Here is a 26885-nt window from a genome sequence, read left to right as displayed (position 1 = left end):
AGTCTGGGGCTCCCTAATCAGATCAGCCAGGGGCTTAATGACTTCAAACTCCATGCTGAATAATGCAGAGATGAGATACAGACAGCGTGGCGACACACACACAAATACTGCACACACACATACACACACACACAGCTGAATCCACCTGACTGTGTCGCCTACAATGCGATGATGAGACACAAAGCTGCTTTAGTTCTGTGGGTCAGCAGGTAATCAGGGGATGGGGTGATGCAGAGACTCAAACGTCTCTCCTCTGAGATTCACTGTCGATGAAAGTGCATCCATTAAACTGAGGAGGCTGCTGCATCACATTATGCATCAGTGAAAAGCAACAAGATTTTCATCTTTCATTCAACCTTTTGAAAAGTGGAACGAGAGTCTTTTAACATGCATTTAAACCTTTTAAATCTGAACAATTTGATGTGATTGATTTTTTTCAAAACAGAGTAATAACAGAGTAATATTGTAAGAGATGTCTCAAAAACTGCAAGAAATTAGGAAAAGGAGACAAGAAAATTACCTGAGAAGTTTGTAGAAGAGAGAGAGAGAGAGAGAGAGAGAGAGAAATTATTAAAATATTATTTTAAAAATAAGGGGAAAATGGCCAGAAAACTATATTATTATTATTATTATTATCCTCATCAAAATTACTATTAGTTTCATTATTATTACTTTTACTTATTAAGTTTTTTTTAAAATTCATTTTGTTTATTTTTTTTAAAAACTTTTTTTCTACCTTTTAAAAGAAAATCTTTTTCTTTTCCTTTTTTTTGGGCTTAATTTCCGGTACTTTTTTTGTAGCTCGTAATTTACAACTTATTCCTGTGTTTTTGAAAGGGTTCAAGAGGTATCTCACTGTTGAAAAGGTGGCCTTTCTAATAAAATGAGGTTGTCTATGCATTAGAAAGACGGAAATACTTTTGAAATTGTTGTTAAATGACCAGAGGAAAAAGAGAAAAAGGACATTTTTGCTACAACCACCACAATGCACTGTCACAACAGAACAATAAATGCTTTTTTTTTTTTTTTTAAATATTTTGACCATTTTTCATAGTTATTTTGGTATTTTTTTGTCTTCTACATTGGAGCAAAATACATATTTTGTATTGGTTTTGCCTTTTTTTATTGTGTTGCAAATGTTTTTGTCTTTTTTGAGGTACTTTTGTGTTTTTATTGGTCACTTAGCCCTTTTTTGTAGTTTTTCTGTGTCCCTTTGCATCTCTTTGTGGACATATTTATGATCGGTACGTGTTAATTTGAGTGACATTTTGCAGGTGAAGGACAGGGGAGCTTGTGCCCGTTGTCAGTAATCCATCCATGCCGCTGGCCTGTTTCCAGGTGAAAAAATGTCACAAAATCAATCACTGCTTCAGCATCTCCAGAATTCAGGGAGCTTTCTGCATTTTTCCACCTCCCACACCCTGAATAATGCCACTGCATCCTAACAGATGCTTTCAAATCCCTCTGAGTGCAGTGTTTGATAGATTTTAAAAAAGAAAAAGAAAATTAGGAAGAGAGAAGATGTGACTCTACAAGAAGACAACATTCACTCAGTCAGACAGCAGGACTATTCTAAGAAACATCACTGACAAGATCAAAATAATAGGCAGAGGAGGAGAGCAGAGAGATGCAGAGAGACAAATCCATGGCTTTACAGTTTGCACTCGTGCATGAAATCTGCTTTACAGTGGATGCAACCTCCTCCCTGCATTTCCTTCCACCCCCTCCTGCATGAATACATTCATCCCAAACACCAGTGACTGTGCACGAGGCATTGTTACATCCCTGCACACACACGCACACACACAAACCTAAGATAGGAGGAATGATGTCTCACCTTGCTCCATGTCCCGCTGGTCGTACCACGGCTCCTCTTCCTCCGTGACAAACTCCTCCATCCTGCCTGCACGGAGCATCGATGCTGATCAACTTCTTCTTCTTCACCGGGGATGTGATCTGCTAATTCACGGACAGCTCGCCCGGAAGTGACAGCAAACAACAGCGGCGCAGCCTCCCCAAGTGTGTAACCCTTTCACACACTTGAAGGCAAAATCTCGGCCGGCAGCGCACCTGCTCCTGACACCGTCAGCATCTGTAAAACAGAGCGCGTGCGGCTGCTCACACCTGCAGGGCTGAAATAAAACAGTGAGAGCAGCAGCTGATAGAAAGAGTGCTTCTTGGGTTTGTCTCCTCTGTTTTTGATGTGCAGCAGCAGCGGAGCCCCGCAGACGCAGGTTGGCTGCACGCTCGCTGCTCAGTGGCTGAACGCTGCTGCTGCGTTCACATGCTGTAGGAAATGGCACGTACCCTTTCTTAACCCATACAAACCTGGGCAAATTGGCGTGATTTCTTTCAAAAACACCGGAGGAAGATACAAGTTAGAGTCACAAGACAATCACCTGAGGTGCTGGAAATTGTTGCTGGGGAGAAGGACGTCTGCTCCACCTGTTTCCCCCATATATATGTATATGAGAAATTTTCAAATATAAAACGGTCATAATAAATAAAATAATTATTTATAATAACAATACTTAATTTGTTATTATTAACGTTATTATTATAATTTATTCTGCTACCTATAAAAAGGTAACAGAACAAAAATTATTATTATAATTAGTAGTAGTAGTAGTACTAGTAGTAATAGTATTAATATAAAAAACAAAAGAGAGATGCGAATTATTAGCAGATGATGAAGATTAAAAAGGGGAAAAAGGCCAGAAAACTATGTTTATTATAAAAAAATATTCTTAGTACTAATAATGTAAATAACGTTTGTTGTTTTGGGTTTATACATACATACATACATATATATATATATATATATATATATATATATATATATCTTCTGATAATCCCTCCCTCTCTCTTTTGGTTTTAAAATTAATAATGATAATAATAATCATCATAACAAGAACAACTATAATGACAGATTTTTCCTTATATTTTAAATTTTTATTTACTTCTAGTGATTTCTCTTTTATCTCTTGCTCAGTGCATTTTTCAGCCATGTTTTAAAAAGTAATCAGAAAGTGAATGTGTCCCCTATAGTGGAACACTACAGATACAACTGTCATATTTTCTAATATTATGTAATGTAATGTAATGATCTCCTTTTTTATCTACAACCTTAATTTATTCATTATTTGAGTGTGGGAAAATTAAACTCCTAATTTACAGAGGGCACCTGAAGGCAGCACACTGAGGGTGACGTCACCGTTTATTTGACAGCGTCCCCGGCACGGACGTCTCCTCTCCGTCCATCCCCCCAAAAGCTCCAATTGAATTTGTCCAATTGAAGACATGAGCGTTGATAAATTAGCACACAGTCAGGCTCTCACACTGTGGTCAGTCTGTCCTGCTCAGCAGTCTTTATTGTAAACATTTAGGAGCAAAGAGTACACAGCCTGTTCAGATTAAACAGCCAGGCCTCTGTGTCTGGCACTGCTTCCAGGACTCTTTGGGTTTCCTACTCCTGACCACGGGGACACTAACTGTGACCTCTCACAGCATCGACAGGCACTATAACTAAGGAACATTTCCCTCAGTGGAAACCACGGCGTTCATAAAACAAAAATATGTCTTTCAAAATGATCCCTTTGCTAATGACCGGAAGATAAAACTGAATCTAGTGAATCTTTAAATATAAGAAAACATCAACAATACAGTTTCATATCATACAGTATCAGATTTATAGGTTTTCTCTCTTTGCTCTTCAGTCCAGCAGTCAAAGACGAAATATGTAGCAGCAGTAGATGTATATAATATCTTTAATGCTGCGTTCACTGAGAATCAGGCAGACCGACAACACGGGAAAAACAAACAATCCAAAACAATGACCCGACGTTGGAACAAAATGATGGTATATTGCAAGATATTTCTGTATTGTTTACAAAGAATGGAATAAAATATATTAAATGTTTATTATTATGTAATTTCCCCACAAATATCTACGTATCGTCCAGATTTTCTGTGTTTTTCCCAAACGTGAAAGAGTTAGGCAACATCCAGTTGTAGTTCCATCAAGGCGAAGTTAAAGTATTTTAACTCTGAACGGCAACACCATCTACAGCTGCTGGTTTTCTCTGTCAGCCTCGTCTGCTGTCCTGCTCTCGTCCATTAAAACAATATCCAGTTTGCCATCTAAAATCTCCCTGATTCCCTGTGAACGCAGCATCAGGCATTCACAACACAGAACCGCCTGGTTTCTGTCAAACAATAAAACATTGTTCCACCGTTCTAGTACGTTCTAACCCCATTTACTTCAACTCAAGTATTCTTCACTTCACTGTCAGCCACAATGTGTTTCGCGCCATGCTCGCCGTCTGCCGCTAAGTCCATCACTTTGGTCCACATTAAAACATCTAAACATCTCATCAACAATTATATGAACTGCCATGTAATTTGGTTCACACTAAAATGGTCTCCAGAGGATAAACCATAGACTGTATATAAAGACGGACAACATCCCCAAAAGTGTAACTTTTCAATCTAGATTGCCCCCTGGTGTCTGGCTGCTGTGTAGGTCATAAAGCCCGCCCCCTCTGTGATAGTAAATGGAACAAAGGCCAAACTAAAAACTCAAAGTACACGCCAAATAAATGTTTCCCAAAGACTGTTTCTGTCACTGGGGGCAGATCTCGTCACCCTGATGTTTTATCAAGTAATCGTTTTTATAAGTTCAGTTTTAATGAGATTTTTAATTATACAAAAGGGGGCTTTCCACCATGATTGACAGCTGTGACCGCCAATCCGTGCGCTCACACTCAATGCGGCTGCTGTCGATTGGTCAGAAGGGTGTTTTGGTGAGAACTCCCCCATCGTGGATAACGCTACAATAACCCTCACAGGACGGCAACGTCCGAATCTCGGATATTTCAGACTCGCTTAAGCATAGTGGGGATGAGTGGGGGCGTGTCGTCCATCTTTATATACAGTCTGTTGGATAAACTTTAATAACTTCCATGTTTCATCTAGCACCATCAAGTCAAAGGTTATATTTGTTATGCCCAAATATCTGCAAAACTGACATTCATGATCCACAGCTGTTCTTTGTGTTTAGAGTTACAGGATCATCATTGACTATGTTTACGTGCACACTAATATTCCACTATTATGCCGAAAATGACAATTTTCTGATAATAAGGGTCACGTAAACAGCATATTCTGTTTGGATATTCTAAATTAGGTATTTTCCAAATGTAGCATTTTCAGTTAAGATGTGGGATATGCTTGTATAATTCGGGTTTTAGGACCATTCTGTTGACATGCCAACAGTGCATGAAGAAGATGCGTCTTATTTGGGGGTTTTACCAAAGTTTGCAACATGCAGCTTCTCGTCTGTTAACGGTCGGCTCTGCGTGTTTTACACGAACCAACTAGCCTGCAGCATACAATCTGTAATAGAGATGCCTGCCTACAACAAAGAGAAGGCATCATCAACACTTGTATATTAACAGGTTTTTGGACAAGCACAAATATCTCACAGCCGACCTTTTCAGGAAGGTGGTCACAGGAATAAAAGAGGAAGGCTGCGTGTATACTCAAAGAAGTCCACCACCAGTGTAAAAATGTTGAGATAAATAGCAAAAGTGAATCCGACTTTTCGTTATTTTGACCTGATAAACAACATAAGGGCACGTTAATCTGAGTATCCATGGCTGCATGTAAACAGGAACAACGACTTAAGATCCACGTTAACTGCTAAGTAGCAATAGTCTAATAATACTGGAATATTTTGTGCAGGTAAACATAGTCTTTGTGAGCATGTTAGCACTCACACCTTTACATTTAGCTGTAGCTCAGCTTCACAGAGCAGCTAGCATGGCTGTAGCTTCTTATGCTGTGTGTCACTTCCCGTTTTTCCGTTTATACACTTGCTGTTTTGATCGTGAAAGCGTTCACACTGACAAGTATGACAAATGCTAAGTGCGAGTATCTGGATGGTGTACTCATCATGGTCAAAAAGTCTAGTGTGGAGCACTGGACACTCCTCACTGTTAAAGGTCGCTGCGTTGGCTATTGGGAGGGGAGAGAAGGTCGTACGGAGACACAGCATTAGTCCTGGTTATTCCAAGAGGCCTTTGGGTTTTCATTCACTTCAGCTCAGTACGCAAATCAACTTGCAGAGATTTAAAACAAAAGAAGAGTGCAGAACCACAGAAGTGCCTCGCACTGAAACATAAACGACACTATCAGTATGCACAGATTTACTTCTGCTCTCTCGGGCTGTAACAGTCCACACGTTATTGCTTCATTATTGACTTACAGCAGCAACAAACCTGAAAAAAGCAGAGCTCAAGCAGCAAATAAACCGAAAACCTGGTCAGCAGGCGTCTGTGGTGAAGCCTGAGGTCACTGGGACGAGAGAAGCTTAGGCACTGACAAAGAGGAAGGGTTCGACCCTAAAAATGGCTACGTTCTCACTTCCCATCATTCCTTGTTCTCAGTGGTTTTACAGCTGTTCGGTCTTTTAAGGTGCTTCCAGTCGGCCTCGCTCTCACAGCGTTTGACTCCGCTGAAGAACTTCTTGATGAGAGCTCGGGCTTCTGCTTTGACTGTGGACACAGACAGGCATTAGTGAGGAGTCCATCGCATGCAGCGTTTTAGATCAGCGGTTCAAAAACTGGTGGGTCGCGGATCGCAAGTGACTTGTTACCATGTCAAGTTTGTGAAAAAACACTTTATTTTGAAGTATAGTGTATAGTGAAATTGCAGCACAGAGCTGTAATTTTGAAGTGTGGTTTCCTGCTGTAGAGTGAGAAAGTTGTTCTTTTTTTGAGAACAGTAACTATTTTATTGTCCCATTCTTGTTATAATTTGGCCTGTTTTGTTTATTTTTATTTTTTATTTATTTTACATATTTTTCCTTGAGCCTTCCTGAACGACTCAGGGAAAATGTGTGAAGTGTTCATCCTACATGATGTGTTCAAGGACAGTAAGAAACTTGAAAATACAACAATAATTTCTAATTTAAAGTTTCTGGCTCTAATAAATGGTGTGTTTTTTTTAGGATTTTTGTTTTGGTGGGCCCATGGGTTTTGAAGGCATGTTTTCTTTAAAAAATAACCAAAAAATTTAAAAGGAAAAAAAAACAGAGATAAAGAAAATCTGCAAAAATTTTTCAGTTTTAAAACAAAAACAAACAAACAAAAACAAATAATCGCCAATTTTTTTTAAGGAAAACAAATAACCAAAAGTTAAAAAAAAAAAACAATAAAAAATGTAAAGGAAAAAAAAGCCAACATTTTAAAAGGAAAAAAAATCACCATTTGTTTCAATAAAACATCCCTTGATGTTTTCTTAAATAATTTTTGGCAATTTTTTTTTCTCTACAGAGGTCCGGGCTGAGCCCCCAGTGTATTCAAATCTTAGAAACGCCCCTGGATTTTAACTAACTGCACTTAACTAACAGTCTTGCAATATGTTTCATTTCATTGTGTTTTAAGCCCATGTGTTAATTACATTTTGTCAAATTAAACTGAATATGTGGTCATTTCTCTTATGTGTGGACTCTGAACTAATGACGAAGGAGGAATCTGGACCCAGCAGCTGCACCGGGTGGCAGCCGCTGTTTTAGTTGATTTCCCTCCTGCTTACCTTGGCCTTTTCCCCGACTCCTCCCCTCTGTGAGAAGGTGAGATAAATAGCGGGCGAAGGATTTAAACAACTCCTGCAACCAGACAGAACAACAGCTGAGAATTCATTTGATTTCACACCTCTTTTCTGCAAACATGAAAAATGTATTTGCCTCTCTCACCTTGGTGGCAAACTTCCCCTGAGTGTAAAAGGGGTCCAGGTATCGGACCACGATATCAGCTGCTTCCTTCAGCGTCACAGGCTTGGGTGGCTCGTTGACGGGGAGCAGGGCTCTTTCCTGCACATTCGGGTTAAAGGTAACTCTTCTGTCTGCATGGCGGCTGCGTTTTGCTGGAGGAGACGACCCTCTGTCTGCCTCCAAGTTATCGGTCAACTGGAAAAACGAACGTGTACCGTCAGTCAATGAGCGGAAGATAAGTGCTACGATAAGAAACAGACACTTACCTTTTCTGTTTGAGGTGGTTTAGCTTCTTCCTCTGATTTGTTCAGTCTGTGTGAGACATAAATACAACGTTAGACTTTTCCATTAACTCTGTCTTGAAGGAATACTTCTTCCCAAAAGAACATTTGTCTATCAATTATTCAACCCGTTTAACACTTATTTTGTGAAGAAAACTTCTCGTGTGCCTCAAGTGAACCAAGAATCCAAAAGCGGAGAAAATCCTTGATGAATTTAGGACCCCATCTTCTACAATTCTACAATTTCATTTAGCAGATGCTTTTATCCAAAGCGACGTACAACACAAGCAAGAATTTAGACTTATCTTACATGTATACAGACATTTCCCCCCTCCGTTCTGTCAACACAGCCTTTGTTTTTTACGAAATATCTCCGTACACACCACAATGCAAAATCAACACTGAACACCGGCACTAGCTGTCTTCCGTAGTCTCCCCTTGTCACAAAGGTAGTAAAGCATACAGGCTATTTTTCAAAACATAGACTGGAGATCTCATCACTGTTGATTCCCCTGCGATACAGAGTTAAAGGAGCTCCCTCACACATACAAGTGATGCTCTGAACATACAAACATTTTCCTACCACTCCTCAGCGACAACAATCCCACTCTTATAAGTGTCCCACCAACTGCTCATGATCCAAAACTGGCGTTTCTGGCAAACTTTAAACCGCGGATGCTGAGGTGGGTCATATAAAGTGGGCGTAGCAGACAGCTCTGTTCATCAGTGAAGTGCAGCAACACTACTTCATGCGTCTTTATGTAACATCTGTTTATAAACTCTGAAACTCATATAATCCAAATCTTATTCATCCAGACGTATTTCCCAAACAGACTGACAGGAAACTGAACAAAAACTTTAACTTATCAATGTTCTCTTTAACTTCAGACTCAACAAAAACAGCAATTTTAACTTGAACACAGCAGCCGCTGGTCTACTGCTGACTCAATCAGTAGTTTTTTTGTTATTGTGTGATTTTGAGTAACTCCAGCCTCTATCGAAGCAGTGGCAGACCAGCGGCTCTCGTGTTCAGTGAGGTAAAATTACTGTTTCTGTCAGTGGAGTCTGGCTTTGAAGAAAGCATGGATAAGTTTCACTTTTAACTCCTTGGAAAGGTCTATCTGTCTGGGAAGTACTGATGATACGTCTGGATTATACTGCATGACTTGTGAGAGAGTTTGTAAACATGTGTTTTGATATAGCTAAACTCAGACCCCTATGACTTCAATTTATCAAGAATTTTCTCAGATTTTGGATTCTTTGTTCACCGTGGAGAGCAAAAACGTGTTCTTAACAAATTCTGCCGTAACACAGGTTGAGTAACTGGTACACAAATGATCATTTAAGTTAAGTGTTCCTTTAAAATGTTGCATTTAGGGAGCCTTACTCTGCAGCGGACTTCATTTTCTCTTCAGATGTGTCTTGAAGCTGCTCCAAATTTAACATCTCTGTCTCATGACTTTCCTCCTCTTCATCATCCGGTTTAACTGTTACTTCTTTTTTACTTTTTTCTTCAGTCACGTCCTGAGTCTCCACAGGACTCATCTCTACGTCTTCCACAGTGACAGGTGAGTGTTCCTGCTGGCTCTCACTTTCTTGAGCGACCGTCGCCGTGGAGTGAGATAATGTGGCATCGAGTCCCTTTAGGGTCTCTGCCTCCTCTGGGTCTTTGTTGGCTTTTGTTGTTGTTTCTTTTTTGGTGAAGTACTGAGAAATGTTGCGGGAACTTTTTGCTGCTTCTGCTAGCTTCTGCTGCTTCTTGCTCATGGCTCTGCCTGCCTTCGTTGGGCTGTTCAGGGAGGCGGCGACGGCACTTGCTTTGGCTCTGATGGACGACGTTACGTCCAAAGATGCATCTGTGTTTGTCTCTCCAGAGCCTCCTGAGCTGTCGTTGTAAAACCCGCCGCTCTCTGTCCCTCTGTTAGACACAGTGTCCAACATTGAGGACTTTAGCAGATCCTTTGCAGTCTGGAAGGGGTTGGATGATCCCCTCAGGCCTGCTCCTACTCTCTTACGCTTCATCTGGAGGAATAACGCAAAAAAGTAATACATGTTTATATCTGAATCCACAACAACTGCTTGTAAACTAGGTGAAGCAAGAGTGCAGTGAAGTGGATCTTACAGAGTAGATCTCAGATGCAGATGTGAATCCCTGCATCTCTTCAGAAAAGGAGGACGAAGATGAGGAAGGTGCCTCCTCTTTGAGTTTTGACTCATTTTCTCTGGATTCACTGCCACTGTCAGTCTTGACATCTTCTTTTTTTACTCCAGGTGCCGTTTTCTTCATCTCTGACACCTTTAAAGCAAGCTTTGAGTTAGGGACACATCTTCCAAATCTTTCTGCATGCTATCAACGATGCTGTGACAGGCGGAGCAGTCAGCAGTTACCTTCTTCAGGACGGCAGCTTTGTACAAGTTGGAGGACTTGCTGCTTTTAAAGACCTCATATTCGATATCCACCGCTAAAGACAGAGTGTCACTGCTGAGAGAGTGAGGACAAAAAACACAATGTAAAACTATGTGGAATGAAAGTGTGATACAATTGTAGAATTTATACTGAAAAAAAATTAAACGTGACACTGGTTTTTGCTTCAATATTTTACAGGTTTAAGTGAAAGATCAGAGACTTTTTTAATGCACCCAATAAATATATAATTTTTGGCTGCAAATGTATAAAATTTGCATCAGTGTGCACTTCACCTTTTCCAAGATAATCCATCACCTGACAAGCGTATTGCATCAAAACGCTTGGCATCATAAGTACACAGGTGGGCTTTGAGATGGACACAATTCAAGGACACTCTAAAATGTGCACTTTTATCACACAAAACAATACCACAGATATTGTAAGTTTTGAGGGAGCGCACCATTAGCATGCTGACTGCAGGAATGTCTGCCAGAGCAAATGCCTGCAAACCGAATGTTCATTTCACAGTGATAAGCTGCCTCCAGTGTTTTTTCCTTGAATTTGGCAGTACATCCAACTCAACAGCAGACCACATGTAGCAGCAGCTCAGGACCTCGACATCCAACAACTTCACCTGCAAGATCTTTTGAGACCAGCTACAAAATGATTTCTGCAGAATCTGGCAGGAACCATCTCAGAGAAGCTCATCTGCATGTTTATCGTCCTCACTGGGATCTGACCTGACAGTTTATCATCATAACCGACTTACTGTGGTTGTGTGGCCAGTTTGATGAACTGCCAAATACAGGAAAACAACACTGGAGATGGCTTATAGTTGTGACTTAAACAATCAGCTTATGAGTAGCAGCTGCAGTCAGCATGCCAACAGCATGGTCTCTCAAAACTTGCAACATCTGTGGTAATGTGATAAAACTCACACGTTTCGGAGTGTCCTTTTACTGTGACCAGCCAAAGGCACGTGTGTAATAATGATGCTATAATAATAATAATGAGGCTTATTAAGCATCTTGATTCAGGATGTCCCGATTAGGATGGAAGAATCAGTATTGGGCCCAGTCAACACATTTTTTAAATGATCTGGATTGGTTATTTTGAGCATGCACCACACCTGATCCTTTGTTTGTGTCTGTCATCATACAGCTGTTGTAAACAGAGAGCACAATTTGTGGCATCTGCTGATACTGGGAAACAGTGTCGGCAGATACTAACTATCAATGACTCTGATCAGGGGCAAAAACACTTGATCGGGACATCCCTAATCTTGATATGCCACAACTGTCAAGTGGGATGGATCATCTTGTAAAGTGCTCACTAACACAGATTTTAACAAAATCATACATAAAATTTGAAAGAAATAAATCTATCGAGTGCCAAAAAAAATTGTGGGAGATATTTCACTTCAATCTATGAAAAATGGGAGCAAAAACAAAAGTGTTGCAGTGAAATGTTTGTTCACTGTATGAATGTTTGAAGCATGTGTCTGCATAATCACTTGAATGCATCTTCTGCCCCCTGGTGGCCATATAACGCTTCCTGCAGGAGACACAGGCAGTGCTCTCTGGCCTGAAATACAACATAAAAATGCCACATAAAATTCAGACTAAAATTGCCAAGAATGATCAAAGCTACAGGTATTAATAATAAATGAACCAGATTTTTTTTACTCCAGTGAAAAGACAACATTTCACAGGGATGTTTGCAAGAGGGAAACTTTATGCAAATCATCCTCTGCAGTCTCATGAGTTTCTGTTCATGTGCTGTAAATATACTTTCTTTTTTACATCAATAATGTCAGTCTCTCTCAGTGGAAACGTCGGCTCAGTCACCGCACGTCTTCACAACCCATCACACATGAGTCACTGAATTCCTGGAGACGTGTTAATGAGTGCAGCAGGTATGAGGAATGTGTATGCAGTGTTCAAGTACCTTTACAGTAAGCCTGGGGATCCTCTGGCTGCTGGCGTCTCTCAGTGGGCAGTCATCATCTACACAGCAGAAAACATATTTTATAGGACAGAACAGATGAGTCTGGATTCAGAATTGTTTTATTTTTCTATTGATTTTTACCTGGTGGAACAAAGTCTTCTCTCTGACCATCAGTTCCCTAAGGAGACATGAGCACAGACTGAGGTTAATTCTCAGATATTCACGTAAACAAAGTAACTTCCACTCAAACAAAAACACAGAGAAGTCACACATGGTTACATTTCCTAGATTTCTGCACAGCATTACAGCCAACCAAGAGAAACTTTGCTGATTTTAAACCAGCTTTTTATCGTAACTATCTGGGTAGTACATATAGATGAACTGTGGTAAACCTTTATCTTTTTTTATCAGTGTCCATATCTCTCATCTCTCCTGGTGACCACAGATTGCACTTCCACATATTCATATCCCCTCCACCACGGACAAAGAGTATAGAAGCAGGATGAGAGAGACCCGTCCAGTTCCTATTAAACTGAACTAGGAAGTGCTGATCAAACATGAACCAAGATACTGCTACTGTTCAGGCCTAAAATGTCTTCAGAATCATATTTTGGTGCGCTGTTTGGCTGTAATACAAGAGCAGGAAGTAGGCGCCATACTGTTTCCTATATTATAAAGAATGGAGGCTGAAAAAACCCACATCAGAAGGCGACACTAGGCAGTGCTTATAAAATATAAACCAAGATTTCGTTACTGTGTTGCCTATTTCTTGCCTCAAATGTCTTAAGAAAATTGAAATGCACTGTTTGGCTGTAATTCAAGATGTTTTGTTATCAGCCAGCTGCCATGTTGTTTCCTGTGCCAAAACAGCAAAGCTCACAACTGGCTTGTTCAACATGACCTGCACCACGCCTGGAAATTGGAGTAGATTGGGCGGCAGCAGTAGTGGGCGGTGACAAAATCTGGTGAGAGCCAAGCATTTCCCATCATGCCCTGGATTTTGCGGTTGGTGGAGAGCAGCTGCAGTGCCTGGCTTTTAAATCTGCCACTGCCTCGATCTGAACATCATCCACTTTTGCATGATGTCAGAGCAAGTGGGGATGAAGTCTAATCAGCATGAAATGTGTTGCAATCAGTGATGATTGATTCTGCGCAGGCCTGGCTCATCTCGAACAAGCCTATTATGTCACCCATCAGTGGGAGCGTTTATTTGTCTCGTGCAGCGCAGTGCATTCTGGTAGTTGTAGATTTTTCTACATCACGTGCAGAAGTGAATGCCAAAATCCTTTTCATCTGTTTTCTCTGGTCATGTAGCACCAGTCTCAGAAGTATGTGTCTTTACTCATGCATAGACAGCCCAGTTTAATGAAGACCATCTTTCCAGCAGTGGAATACTTCTTAACCCTTAAATTGCCAAATTATTCTATTTCAGATTTCAACTAGCGAACTTATTTTTATTTTTTATTGTAATTCTTTCTCCCTCATTTCCTGTAATCTTCCTATAGCCACTTTTAAATAAAAGTGCTTTTACAGTCATAGTGTGGTGCAGCAACACAACCGCCCTGGAGAGGGGACAGTGGTAAGAGTTGAACGTGTCTCAGATGACTGGCTGTGACTTTTTCTCTGTTTCTGTATATAATGTCACACGAACCAGACGCCAGACTCAGAAGGTGATCGCTGACTCCTCTCACCCTGCTAGCTCCCTTTTCAAATCCCTCCTCTCCTGAACGAGATCCCAAAGCTTTAGATTCAGGACATCTCACCTCAGGAAAAGTTCTTATCCTGAGGCTGTTCGATATTTGAACTCTGACGCACAGCACTTCTATCAGCCAGCAAGCACTTTAAAAGTACGTAGATGGCAGCAAAAAGCACTTTGGGACTTCATCATATCATGTATGTTGGAATGTATAAATGTGGTAACTATTTTTGCATCGTTTTTACATATTTTATTTTGTTATGTATCATTTTGCAGTTTTGATATATATTTTCTATAAATATATTTTCTCTTTTGTTATGTAAATTTCATTTTCAATAAAGTTCTACTTCTTTTATTGTAATTCTGCATTCATTCAGTTGTTAACTGTGCGCATGAATATCAGAAACTCATTTAAATGAAGTTTTAAATGGTGTGGGATCTTGGTGAAGTTGGCCTCCTTTTCATCACCACAACACCTTTTCTCTAATTTGTTCTTTATGTCAGTTTCTTTCTGTTTCACAGTCATGGCATTCCTGCTTTTATTGATGTTCTATTGCTGACTGGACGAGCTCCACTTGGACCTGCTGGCAAATTGTTTTACTTCAATGTTGCGCCGCCATTCCACTGAACATGTGGCAGCAATTTACCACCAGCCTCTCTTACAGAGGCCTCAGCAGCCCCTAACTGTCTGCTGCCAACAGCTGGCAAACAGATGCATGAAGAAAACAACACAAACAATGGAATTTTGTTTTCTTTTCTGGTTATAGAAAACATACTGCTCTAAAAAAGAGTTTGAGTGTGTTGATGGTTATGCTTTACCTTCCGCATGCTCATCTGCTTCTTGAAGAGCTCTGAAAACTCCTTTTTCCTCTTTGTATTGTCTTCCTCACCACTACCTGCATCCCCTTCATCAAACCTGCAACATGTGATGTCAGAGTCAATCTACAGGTTCATCTCTACATTATAAAAGTGATAATAAGTGGGACACATGTAAAGTTTTCATGCCTTTCAAAGCCGTAACCCTTCTTTCCTCCTTCATAAAGGTCTGGCTCGAAACCAAATGCTCCTTTGGGCCCTTTGCTCTGAGCTTCGGTCTTGGTGCTGAGGGTGGCCGCCCTCTCCAGCTGGGCTCGCACGATCTTTGGGTTACGACAGTAGTCACAGGCACCTGCACAGTTCGGCGTCTTGTCCCCAAAGAACTTGGAGATGGTGGCATGGCGGCAGCTGATGGAAAGAGAAGAGATACTGTCAAGATACCGCTTGTTAAAAACTATAAACTGTATAAATAATGGATGTATCTACTGTGACGTCACCCACTGGTTTGTGGACTGCTGTTTTGCAGCCTTGAGTTCAGCATTTCAGCCATCGCCATCTCTGTGCTTTTTGAAGCCAGAGGTGAGCGTAATTTGGAAGAGAGGTTGGAGCTGTGGAGAAGGACGGGGTCCATTTGGCCATTTGATGAACTGTAGTTTTTGGCAAATCCACATTGGCTACATTGTTCAGCCTCGGAGGTGGCTGCTTGTTAAAACGTAGGGCATCAATTTCTTGGCCTAACATCAGTTTCAAGTGATATTTGCCTTTGGGCTACTGGAAACTAAAATGACGTTCACCAATGACAGTGGACAATATTTTTCTGTTGTGTAACATCCAAGCAGCAACCTCTGGGGCTAAAAAATGAAGCCAACACAGAAGTGCCATAAACTGCAGTTGCTTGAAGGTTCGAAACAAATGTGTCCGCAAACCAATGGGTGATGTCATTATTATTACAGTCTATGATTAATTGTTATGTTGGCTAAAAAGCAGAACTCAAGACTAATGGCCTCCCGTCGTACCATCGGGATGGAAGTATGCTGTAAACTGCTGTAAGCTTTTTGTATCCCTGATAATGCTGCAATTGTGAACAACAAATCAGTCTTGACATCAGCAGGAGGAGAGCCAGTTAACCTTCACTGTTTCCTAATGAGCAAAATCAAATAATAACATTAAGATAAGATCTTTAGTGTCATTGTTAAAAACAACGACAGTCAGTTTGGTGATTCTTCAGCAGCAGGACCAGAAAAACACAAACAGTACAAAGAACTTAATACTACCAACACGACAAAACACAATACAAAGTAATAACATTATCATGATTTTTTCAAATGTTTTTTTGTAAGATGTTTTTAGTTAGAAACTTGAAATAAATAAAGCTGTTTGAAAGGAAGATGTGTTGATTTTTTTTTACTGCAATACAAGAAAGATATAACATCCTTTCCATGTGAAAGGTTACATAAAAAGTTTCAATAATTTGTAGGATTGAATTGCTCATTCTTAATAGTGTGACTAAGTGACTTATTTTTTCATAATGAAGATTTCTTTGTTTCCCAAAACTAAATAGATAAACATAAAACATCAATATTGGTGCATCCCTATTAAACATGACACACATGTAAAGACAGGCTGGTACAGCTCTTGTGAGTTATAAGACATTCATTCAGTCTGAAGTTAGTTAGAGTCAGTTAAGTTAGTTAAGAGTCTGCATTTAAAAAGGTCAAGTCTGATGATGTTTTTGAGCAAACATCTCTTCATCATACACAGCATCTAGTGCATTATTGATCTTTTAGCTATTGTGTAACCATCACACAGTACTGTGATCAATGGTTCTGTTCTTCTATAAGTCAAACAGGGCTCCCATGAAATAAAAAATACTGTTGTCAAAAAAGAAAGCGTTATTATCCTCAATGTTGACTCCATTACTTGTTTGTGTACTAATAAGAATGCATTCAAGCAAATTAAATCTTTTTTTGGGAGGTAATTAGTCTTATTTTCCTTTCATTTCTTTTTTTTCGGCACAATACTTTTATTTATTTCTACAGAGTTCACCTCCTGCATAATGTCTCCTATTAAAATCCCAGCTTTGAGTGTGATTGCTGTCATTATTTTAATAAAAAGGCCTCACACTTCTATTTCAGATCCAGTATTATGTAACAGCCAATATTCACACAACCACACACACACACACACACACACACACACACACACACACACACACACACACACACACACACACACACACACACAGGCTGTTTGGGAAAGAGCCCATTAGATGAGCCACTTCAACAACATGCTAACTACCTTGCTGAAAATGGAAACTCTGCCTCCACAGCCATGAAAGAGAGAGAAGCAGTCTCACCAAAGGAGGTGGGGAAAGGCAGAGAGGCACACAAAGACTCTGTGAGGCAACAGTCACTCCCGGGGAGGACTGCCAAAGACAGAACAGCCTCGGAGGCGGACAAACTAAAGTGAGGCGCACAGCAGATAACTACTCTGCAACAGAAAACCACCAAAAAGAAGAGAAGAGCAAAAAATCATAGAAGCAAAGAAGAAAAAGATAAACATGAAAGAAGAAGAGCAGTGAAAAGGATTTGTTTTTTTTAATCTAATCTCACTGTTCCTCCACTCCACATGCAGAGTTTCATCACTGCCTGAGGAATAACCCCTCTTAACCTTAATCTCGACCTGGCTGCTTATCTCCGTCTGCTCCTCTGGGTGACGTACGGCACATTTCAACAACAAACTAACACTCTGACACATAAAGCACTCAGCAGGTAACTCCTCCAGGGAGGACATGTCATGTTCATCACTGTCTCCTCCTCGTCAACTGGTCTGCTTACTTCTGTTTTGTAGTTTTTGGCAGTCAGTCTGGTCTGGGCTGAGCGCGTGAAAACAACAGAGATTCTCACGGGTAAGTGCATTCACTGCGAGTGTGTCTGTTTCTGTGCAGTTTTAAAGGTGAACCACCTGAGAAATACCCAGGTTGAGAAGAATGTGGAGAATGTGTTCAGAAATACAAACTTGTTAGGTGCAAACGTACTTTCAGAAGTTAAACTAGATCGCTTTAGTTATACCAATGGCATTTTAACAGCAGGGTGTCAAAGGAGTTTCTCACGATTTAGAGACATTTGTAACTAAACACCAAGAGTTAATGAGCAAAGTCTGACTTGGGTAAGCTCACGGCAACAGAGAGTTCATATTAAATATGATTGTATTATATTCAAAAATGGATCAAAACAGGATCTAAAATAAGCACTGACTGTGCAGACACTGCTGCCAAACCAGCTAAACCAACTAGGGAAGTTTAAGTGATAACAGCATCCGCTTTGGTATCTGCATGTTGTTAAAAACTCAAAGTAAACTGAAATTGATCTGTCATATGAATTCTGCTGCACTAAAACTGGCAGAAAGTGGATGCTCCAAAGCACCAGAAAGCACAAAAACACTCAGTAGCACACAGTTGCCAGTGTGTTGGGTATGCAGTAATACAGCTCTGTAGTAAGTGTTACGTGTTTAAGGATTGGTATGGGTTGGAAATGAACGTTTTTGTCCACCTGCCACTGTGGCTGATTAATTCAAAAATCCACCAGCTACTCAATAGATAAACATTGTTTTTTGGCAGGTGGGTGAAGCAAATCTAGCAACCACTTGCATATTTTACCAGCACTTGGTTGGTGGTTGCTGCTTATTTCCAAACTTGGGATTGATTTTAAGATTTTATTGTTTAGCTACAAATCATTAAAAGGGTCAAGCTTTGGCATATCTCAGGGAAGAATGTGCCTTTTCAGTTGTATCCCCCAAACTCAGAAAAAAGTTGCCTCTCAGTGTTTCCCACACATTAATTTATTTGTGGCAGGCTACCACAAGTAAAACATCTGATCCCGCAAACAGATTTTTGAGCACAATTTGCACTACATTACACCACACTCACAGAGCACCAAGTGTAATGTTGTCACAGACGGAGTAGCAGAACGTCTGGCGAAGTGAAAGTGAAACTTAACGGTTCATTGTGCTAGGTCTACATGTTTGCATTCACTCACTCTGCACTCTGCTTCCCCTCTCATCCTTCAATCTGTTCAGCTCTGACCAGATAACCGGTCAATTATCCACCAAAGAAGACTTAAAGTGCTGCTGAGAGATGAAAATAGCTCTTAATGAGTTTCGCCTGGGCTGCTTACAAGGCCCTGCAAAACTGTTTGAATATAAAGAGCGGGCACAGAATGCTGAAATTGGCCCTAAAGGCTGGCTCTACAACAAAGTCAGTCCTCATAGACCCCCATGTTAAAATACCCAACTTTACAGCAGAAATAAACATGTTTACAGCCTGGCACAAAAAAAAAAAAAGTTGCAAATTGGCTTTCTTTCAAAAGAGTAAAAGGTCAATAGTAAAAAAGGTCCAAATAATTATACTAAAACAAAATTAAAAATAGTTTCTAATAGTATGTATTTCAATGATATTATTATCTACTGTTTATTTTATTTATTGACTGATAATAATAATAATAATAATGATGATGATAATGATGATGATTATTATTATTATTCTTATTATTATTATTATTATTATTATTATTATTATTATTATTCTTATTATTAAATAAATAAATAAAATGCATATGTTTTCAATACATTTTTACCTATTTTTTATTTTGATAATCTTTTCATAATTTCTCTTTCATCCTCTCTTTTTAAAAATTAATTTTCAGGTCATTTTCTTGACACCTTTCTTTTTTATTTCTTACAATTTCTTGCCAAGTTGCTCATTACCTTTTTAGCCATGTTTTCAAAAGAAGTCAAATCAATTTGCTCAGGTTTGAAAGGTTTAAATGCATGTAAAAGGTGTCTGAACGCGGCACAAAGAAAGTTACATCATTCCAGGTTTCATAGGGGTTAATTAGTGAGCTTTGGAGGTGCGAGCAGACAGATTTTGTTACCTTGAAACACAGATCGGCTGGCTTTTTTCTATTATACTACACTAAACTAAACTAACCTGCTGCTGGCTTATAATGAATGTTATTCAGTACATACAGTCTTTGTATTATTGTATAATGTTTTGTTATTCAATCCAACCCAGCATATCCAACAGAGAGCTGAGCCCACAGACTGTCACACCCATGTGTCATTTGATTTACTTTGGAGCACAATAACACTGTCATCAGTAAAACACGTATAATTTGACACTTGGAACGCCATCCATTACAAAGACTTCACACATTACAGTCTGTTAACCTTAAACACAATGGGACAGGTGTCCTGAGAACTTTCTGTTCAACTGCTGGACACAGAGAAAGACCCTTTTTTCCCCTTTTGTAACATCTCCTCACAAAAAGGCTGGACAGAGGGTTAATGTGTTAGTTATGCTGAATACCTTAAACCACCAGCACCACCCCCATGTCATTTTGTGGTAAACAGACTCATTCTTGGCTAGAAAAACCACATGCTTTACATCAGAGCACTCCCAGGCAGTTACTCCAGTCACCGTCATCCTCCCCTTTTCTCTTTAAAAGGGAACCTGCAGATTGAGAAACTCTTAAACGGCACTTTATCGTGTTGGTAGATAAAAAGCTGAAAGTTATGTGCTTATGTCAACACACCAGCGATGTGGTCTCAGTAGCAAGGAACAGGAGTTATATCCTGATCGCTCTGAACGCAGGCAAACAAATGAGACACTGAGTAAACCAAATTCAGGCGTGACCTTTTCACTGTAAATGTTTTCACCTCAGCAGGATGGATGCCAGAGAGGAGACGCTGAACATCCTGAACAGGATATGGGTCAAGCTGCAGGGTCTGCCCAGCGCCAGCCCTGTGGAGCTGGGCGCTTTCTTTGTCATCTTAACCTTCATCTGTGAGTCTCTGCTCTCAACAATAGGTCCAACTTTTTTTCAGCCTGGGGCCTATTTTCCCATGTTTTGTGTCTTAGTAACTGATGTGAACAACAGTTTTTGAAAACTGGTCGAGTATTGAGGGAGAGCAGCAGCAGCTGGCAGCTGTGCTTCATTAGCAATGTAACCAGTTATGGCAATTGTGCACCCTCACCATGCATCCATTAAAAGTGTTTGTTTTTGCCACAGACATGTTCAGACTGTTATAATTAGTGTCTAAAGTGTTAACCTGTCTGTTGGTCTGATTTGTTTGACAGTGTGTCTAAATCTTGTTTAAGTTTAAGTCTCATTCTGAAATCTCACAAGAGGTGATGTCAACTGCTGAAAAGTATAAATTAATCTAGATCAATTTTTTATAATCAGTTCGGAATCTGATGATATTTTGCACCTACTTACTGTTCATTGAACGATTGTTTTTGCCATTATGCCATGCTTTCATGGTTAATGTTATGGCACGTCAACATAATAACCTCAGTTAATAACATTACCTCCACTGTCTGCAGCAGGTGTCTTCATTCTTGGAACAGCAGTTTTCTTTAAGAAAATGTGATTTTTTTCCTCCTCTTTTTGACTGGCAGTAGCGAATCATAGAGCGAGATTTAGACACAATAACACAGGTAGGATCACTACCTATGAAGTTAATTTCATCATGAGACACTTCAGACACTCAAAATAACAAGCTGAGCCTGTCTGTGGCAAAAATAACCACTATTAATAAAGTGACGCTGCCCGGTTCCCCAATATGGTTGCAGTGCTGCTGCTGCACAGCTGCTGGCTGCAGCACTCACCCTCAATACTAGACCAACTTTAAAAATTGTTGTTTACATCAGTCACATAGACACAAAAACATGGGAAAATAGGGACCAGGCTGACAAATTCCAAAGTTAACCTTTAAGAGTGAGCTGGTCATGATGCAGCTTTTATTTGCTCTCTTGCAGTGGTGGTTGTGCTCATGACAGTGCTGACATGCATCAACTGCTGTTGCTGCTGCTGCTGTCGCAAGGCCACGAAAAAGGGATTGAACATTTAACCATGTGAGCTCCACACAAGGAAAACTAACAGAGACGGTGCAAAACATCCCCGAAACACAACACAGGCTTTCTCTGCTGGTCTCTAAAGCATAATGAATCCTTCTAAGAGTGAATGAAAGCTCCTGCTGAGAGTCATGGCCATATACTTCATAGGCATTCGAGACATTTCAGTGACTATTAAAGCCTTATGCAGGGTGTGTTCAGCGGCAATCGAGGAGCCCAACCCTTGAAAAACAAAACAACCTGACAGGATGTCCTGACTGGCTGCCAAACACACCTGCTATAGCTGCCACGTTTTCAGGACAATCTACATTCTTTGGAACATCCCTGCGCTTTGCAGGACAACAACCACGCCTCTGACCTGAGGAGAAGGCAGAGCCGAACAAAACAACACAGGCAAATACTTGGACTATGAACTGCAAAAATGTATAGAATCATTAAAATACTGCACCAAGTTGCACAATGAGATAAAAGATAATGAAAGGGAGAACCAAATGAATTTGTTATTGTTTTCTACACCTAATTATTATTATATTATGTGTCGTTCTATAGTTAGACAAGGTCCTCCTGAGGGAAAAGTTGTTGGCAAACCTCAGTGTTCTTTCACAGACTTCACAACACAACAGAGATCAAGTCTGCCCTCTGCTGTACATAATCTGAAATGGACTATGATTTTATTTTGAAAAGTACAGCATGCATGTAATGGCAGTTATATTTCATGTATAAAACTGCATAGATGTAGAGTGGAGAGATTATGCTATTCTTTGACTGTACACTTTTATACTCAATAAACAAAATGCATGTATGTGAGCGCTTTACTTACGCCTCTTGAGCACAGAATGACACCATGGCATCAAAGTCTTTAATGGCCGCTTTGTCCGTCTCCTTCTCAAAGCCACGTTTTGCCTGCAAACATGTTCGAAGAATGTTCACAAACTTGAGTTTCACACAAGCTCTTTACATTTTTTGATAACTGCGCTGACCTGTTTGCGGGAAATCTCCTGACGGATGAGGAAGCTGATTTGCTCCTGATCTTTCCGGGAGTAGTATGTGCGGCAGGATGAGGGCAGGCCGTCTCTCCCAGCTCGCCCTGACTCTTGATAGTAACTAGCCAGGGACTTAGCGAGGTTCCAATGAGCTACAAACCTGCAGGATTAGTGAAAACATCAGCACATGCAAACATAAATTCGGTAGCCAATACAAAATCATGTAGCAAAACCTCGTTGTCCCACCTGACGTTGGCTTTGTCTACTCCCATACCAAAGCTGATGGTGGCTGCAATAACCAGCACCTTCCCCTGCATCCACTCATTCTGGACCTCTGTGCGATCTCCTGCCTTCAGACCTGCAGGATATCAGCAGAAGTCAAGCATCTGAGCTCAAATCTTGTCTTTTACAATCCTACAACTACACGGAGGAAAACAGAATTACCTGCATGATAAGGTTTGGCCAAAACTCCAAGCTTGGTCAGCTGGTGAGCCACTGTTTCACAGCCTTCCCTGGTCCGACAGTACACGATCCCACAACCCTGTTCACAAATATTACGTAAAGAAGGTTAAAGAAATCAGGGTTCCTATTAAATATTTTAGGAAAAATATCAGATAATATTGTCACAGTACAGTTTAACTGGTATCAACCTACATGGCAGATGTAATGCGAACAAATAGTTTTATGCTGAATCGAAGAGAAACTAAACAAATTGAGGCTGATGTCATTATTGAATTTTTTTTAAAGTTTAAAATATATCAGCACAGACAACATTAGAGCCGCAGCAATTAGTGGATTAATTGATTAGTCAATCAACAGAAAACTATCTGGCAACTACTTTCATAATAAAATGATTTGCTCATGTTCAAAGCAAAATTGCCAGACATTTGCTTATTTTATACTTCTTTAATGTTAGAAATGATTGTGATTTTTTCTTTGTGATATATGATAGCTTTCAATTTGAGGCTGTTGGTCGGACAAAAATTCCATTTAAAGATTTTACTTTGGGCTGTGGGAAATTTCACTATTTTTGAACAAAATTATTTATCGACTAATCAAGACAATAATGGGCAGAATAACAATTAAAGTAATCATTAGTGGCAATCTCACATAAAATAAACAAATATTCTAGTAAGAATCCTTTAAACTTTGTTTTCACAAACATGTACGATCAAGACACAGTATGAACTGTCATGTTGCAGTTTTAAGTCTTTCTTAATGATCTTAAACACATCATTGACGTTTCTGAACTGCGGTTGTGATCTGGCAGCCATACTGAAAACAGCAGAGCCGAAACACAGCACTGCCACCAGCAAGAGCAGACTTTCTCATGTTACAGCTAAACAGTGCACTAAAATATGTTCCTGAAAACATCTAATGCGAGAAATAACGCAGCAACAGAATCTTGATTCATATTTTATCTGCATTCACCAGCAGTGACTGACATGATAGACAGCTGATTTAGAGACTATTCAGATCTGTTTAGTTGTTTACTTTCACATTAGATGGATACTTGCAAATGCCATTAGGAGCACTAAGACCAGCCAGAGGAACATGATTTGTTTCACAGACTGTCTCTTTACTGTCTCAAGTACAACTGTCATGGTATAGAGAGTTTTTTATAAAAGTTACCAACTACAGCTTTAAAACACATAATCAATTTGGCTCTATTAAAAAAAATAAACTGTTAAAGATTTTTGTAATTTTGTTTAAATTTGCAAACTGTAAAGGATTTTTCTTGCAAAAAGAAACACTGAAAAATAATTTTGTGAAAACTTTAGGCTAACCAACGCTACTCTATTCAGATATTTCTGTTTCTGGCCTTCGAAATGAGCTTTTCTTTGTCTGCCACTGAAGCGTGAACATGATTTCAATAAAAAGATTAATAAATGAATGAATGAGGGTTTGCAGGTGGTGGTTTGTCATCCAGAGAAAAGAAGGACTTCAGCACAAACAATTCCAACCTGTCCATTAGAGCCGCTGTCCAGAGCCAGTGCTTTTTGAATGAAGGCGTAGAGGTGGACGTAAGGGTTCGGCAGCAGCTCCCTGAAGATCACATCATAGTGCAAGTTACTGCGGAAGACAGGTGTAATGAAGGACAGTGGCGAGCCCAGCCTGAGGGATTTAATAATGTCCTCTTGTACATTCTTGGGCGCTGTTGCTGTCAGAGCCAAACAGGGAACCCCCGGCAAGCGATCACGCAGCTCTCCCAGTTTGAGGTAGTCTGGCCTGAAATCATGTCCCCACTGGGAGACGCAGTGAGCCTCGTCCACAGCCAGGTAAGACAGCAGGCTGCGGGAGCAAAGGCCCGTCAGGCAGGGCTGGAACGAGGGAGAGGCAACCATCTCCGGGGTGATGTAGAGCAGCTTCAGTTTGGGGCTGCTGCTCCCCAAATCGGCCAGGATCAGACGGCGCTCGCCTGCTGGGAGCTTGGAGTTGATGGAGCAGGCAGGGATGTTCAGACTCTGCAGGCGGTCCACTTGGTCCTGGGGAGCAACACGGGAAGGGATTAACTATGTTGGCCCTGAGGGTCAAAACCCTAAAACCTTTCAGAAAACACTATAACATTTCCCAAAACACAACAACCTTTTCAAAGCAAAACATTTCCCAAAACACTACATTTCCCAGGATATAACATTTCCCTTGTTGTACTGTTTTCTGAAAATGTTGTACTCTTTTGGTAAATGTTGCAGTATTTTCTTAATGTTGTAATGTTCTGGGAAAAGTTATGTTTTGGGAAATATTGTTGTGCTTTGGGAAATGTAGCGTTTTGGAAAATGCTGTAGTGTTTTCTAGAATCTTTTGTTTTGGGAAATGTAGTTTTTCATAAATGTTGTAGTATTTTGGGAAATATATTTTGTGTTGGGAATGTAGTTTTTTCATAAATGTAGTATTTTCTAGAATATTTTATTTTGGGAAATGTAGTTTTTTCATAAATGTTGTAGTATTTTGGTACATGTTGTAGTATTTTGGTAAATGTTGTTTTGTCTTGGGAAATGTTGTAGAACCAGCATTGCTAAATGCTAAAAGGGCACAGACCCAGTTGATCCGGACCCGTGACCAGTTTCTGATAAATGAACGAGAAAATGTAATCACCTTCACAGAGTGTTGTGTTTTTTCCTCCTGACAGTCACGGCTACAGACTGCAGCTAACCAAGTTAACAGTATCCTAGTTTGAAAATAAATATTATAGAAATCATTAGGAAATATGCAGTGCTGATATAATTTGGTGGACTCAGGGGTAGGATATCAGATGCAATTTAGACTTTATGAAGATCGGACCTTTGCTGTGGGGAATTATTTGTAACTGGAATTGAATACCACGGCTGAAGTGTTTGCTGAAATGTTTTGACCCTCAGGGCCACCATAATTAACACATAATAGAGACTGCACATTGCATTGGAGCAGCCCAGTCAGAGATAAGAGACTGACCTGAATGAGAGCGATTAGCGGGGATATAACCAGAGTGATGCCCTCAGCCAGCACAGCAGGCAGCTGGTAACAGAGGGACTTTCCTGCTCCAGTGGGCATGCACACAAACACATCTCTGTCACCTGCAGGAGGACAACATCAGAGATTTATTATTTATTAATATTCTCTTAAACAACACCACATGTGACACGTAACTTAAACTGCGTCTCACATTTTAAACCACCACAAAAAACCTCAGTTAAGCTGCTTGTTGCTAGGAGCCAGCTAACGTCTGCTAATTAGCTAAAAGATAAACTAACACAGCAGCAGATATATGCGCTGTCGGCTGACTTACGTCGGACGACTGCTTTGACAACATCTTCCTGTTGTTTAGTCCGAAAGTTGTCAAACCCAAAGTGGGTTTTTAAAGCCTGTTTTAAAGTTGTTGTCATCGTTTATCTCTGTGTGGAGAACTCATAAACCTGTCCGGCGTCGTCGCACACTGATAACGTCATCATAGTCGCCGGGGGGGAAAAAAAGCATTTTTTTTGTTTTGTTTTGTTTCCAGATTCTGTTTTCGTTGATGTCATGTTTTAATCCATACGATAGTTGTTTTTTTTTGTTGTTGTTTTATATTTTTATTGTAATGGTGGAAAG

At 40.1% G+C, this 26885-nt stretch overlaps 2 protein-coding genes and 1 long non-coding RNA gene across 4 annotated transcripts in view; 1 reads left to right on the top strand and 2 right to left on the bottom strand.

Annotated features, from left to right (window-relative positions):
• cdr2l (cerebellar degeneration-related protein 2-like) overlaps positions 1–2378 on the bottom strand; it is a 76656-nt gene extending 74278 nt beyond the window's left edge. The window contains exon 1 of the mRNA XM_088091014.1: positions 1838–2378. Coding sequence (XP_087947140.1) covers positions 1838–1916 — 79 coding nt within the window. The 5' untranslated portion in view covers positions 1917–2378. The remainder of the gene's footprint in view (positions 1–1837) is intronic.
• Positions 2379–3337: 959 nt separating this feature from the next.
• On the bottom strand, positions 3338–26743 carry recql5 (RecQ helicase-like 5). Its single transcript, XM_042504413.2, has 19 exons — positions 26584–26743; positions 26250–26371; positions 24782–25303; positions 23262–23358; positions 23064–23175; positions 22815–22977; positions 22655–22737; positions 15111–15329; positions 14925–15021; positions 12551–12587; positions 12410–12468; positions 11976–12046; positions 10444–10537; positions 10178–10351; positions 9443–10077; positions 8041–8086; positions 7757–7969; positions 7597–7669; positions 3338–6554 (listed from the first exon to the last, which is right to left on the bottom strand). Exons 1-19 carry the CDS (start codon positions 26678–26680, stop codon positions 6430–6432), a joined length of 3039 nt encoding a protein of 1012 aa, XP_042360347.2. The 5' UTR covers positions 26681–26743; the 3' UTR covers positions 3338–6429.
• LOC121956277 (uncharacterized) lies at positions 17203–22636 on the top strand. 2 transcript variants are annotated; one of them, XR_015774801.1, is made up of 3 exons: positions 17203–17829; positions 20645–20763; positions 21739–22636. It is a non-coding gene; the product is annotated as an uncharacterized LOC121956277 (long non-coding RNA). The 2 variants fall into 2 exon arrangements; XR_006106689.2 differs by having other exon boundaries at positions 17206–17829; positions 20642–20763.
• Positions 26744–26885: the final 142 nt, after the last annotated feature.

This window comes from Plectropomus leopardus, chromosome 18, assembly GCF_026936395.1.
Source record: "Plectropomus leopardus strain MGB_pleo_1.0 chromosome 18, ASM2693639v1, whole genome shotgun sequence".
Classification (NCBI taxonomy): domain Eukaryota; kingdom Metazoa; phylum Chordata; class Actinopteri; order Perciformes; family Serranidae; genus Plectropomus; species Plectropomus leopardus.
This window is presented reverse-complemented; position numbering and strand designations above follow the sequence as displayed.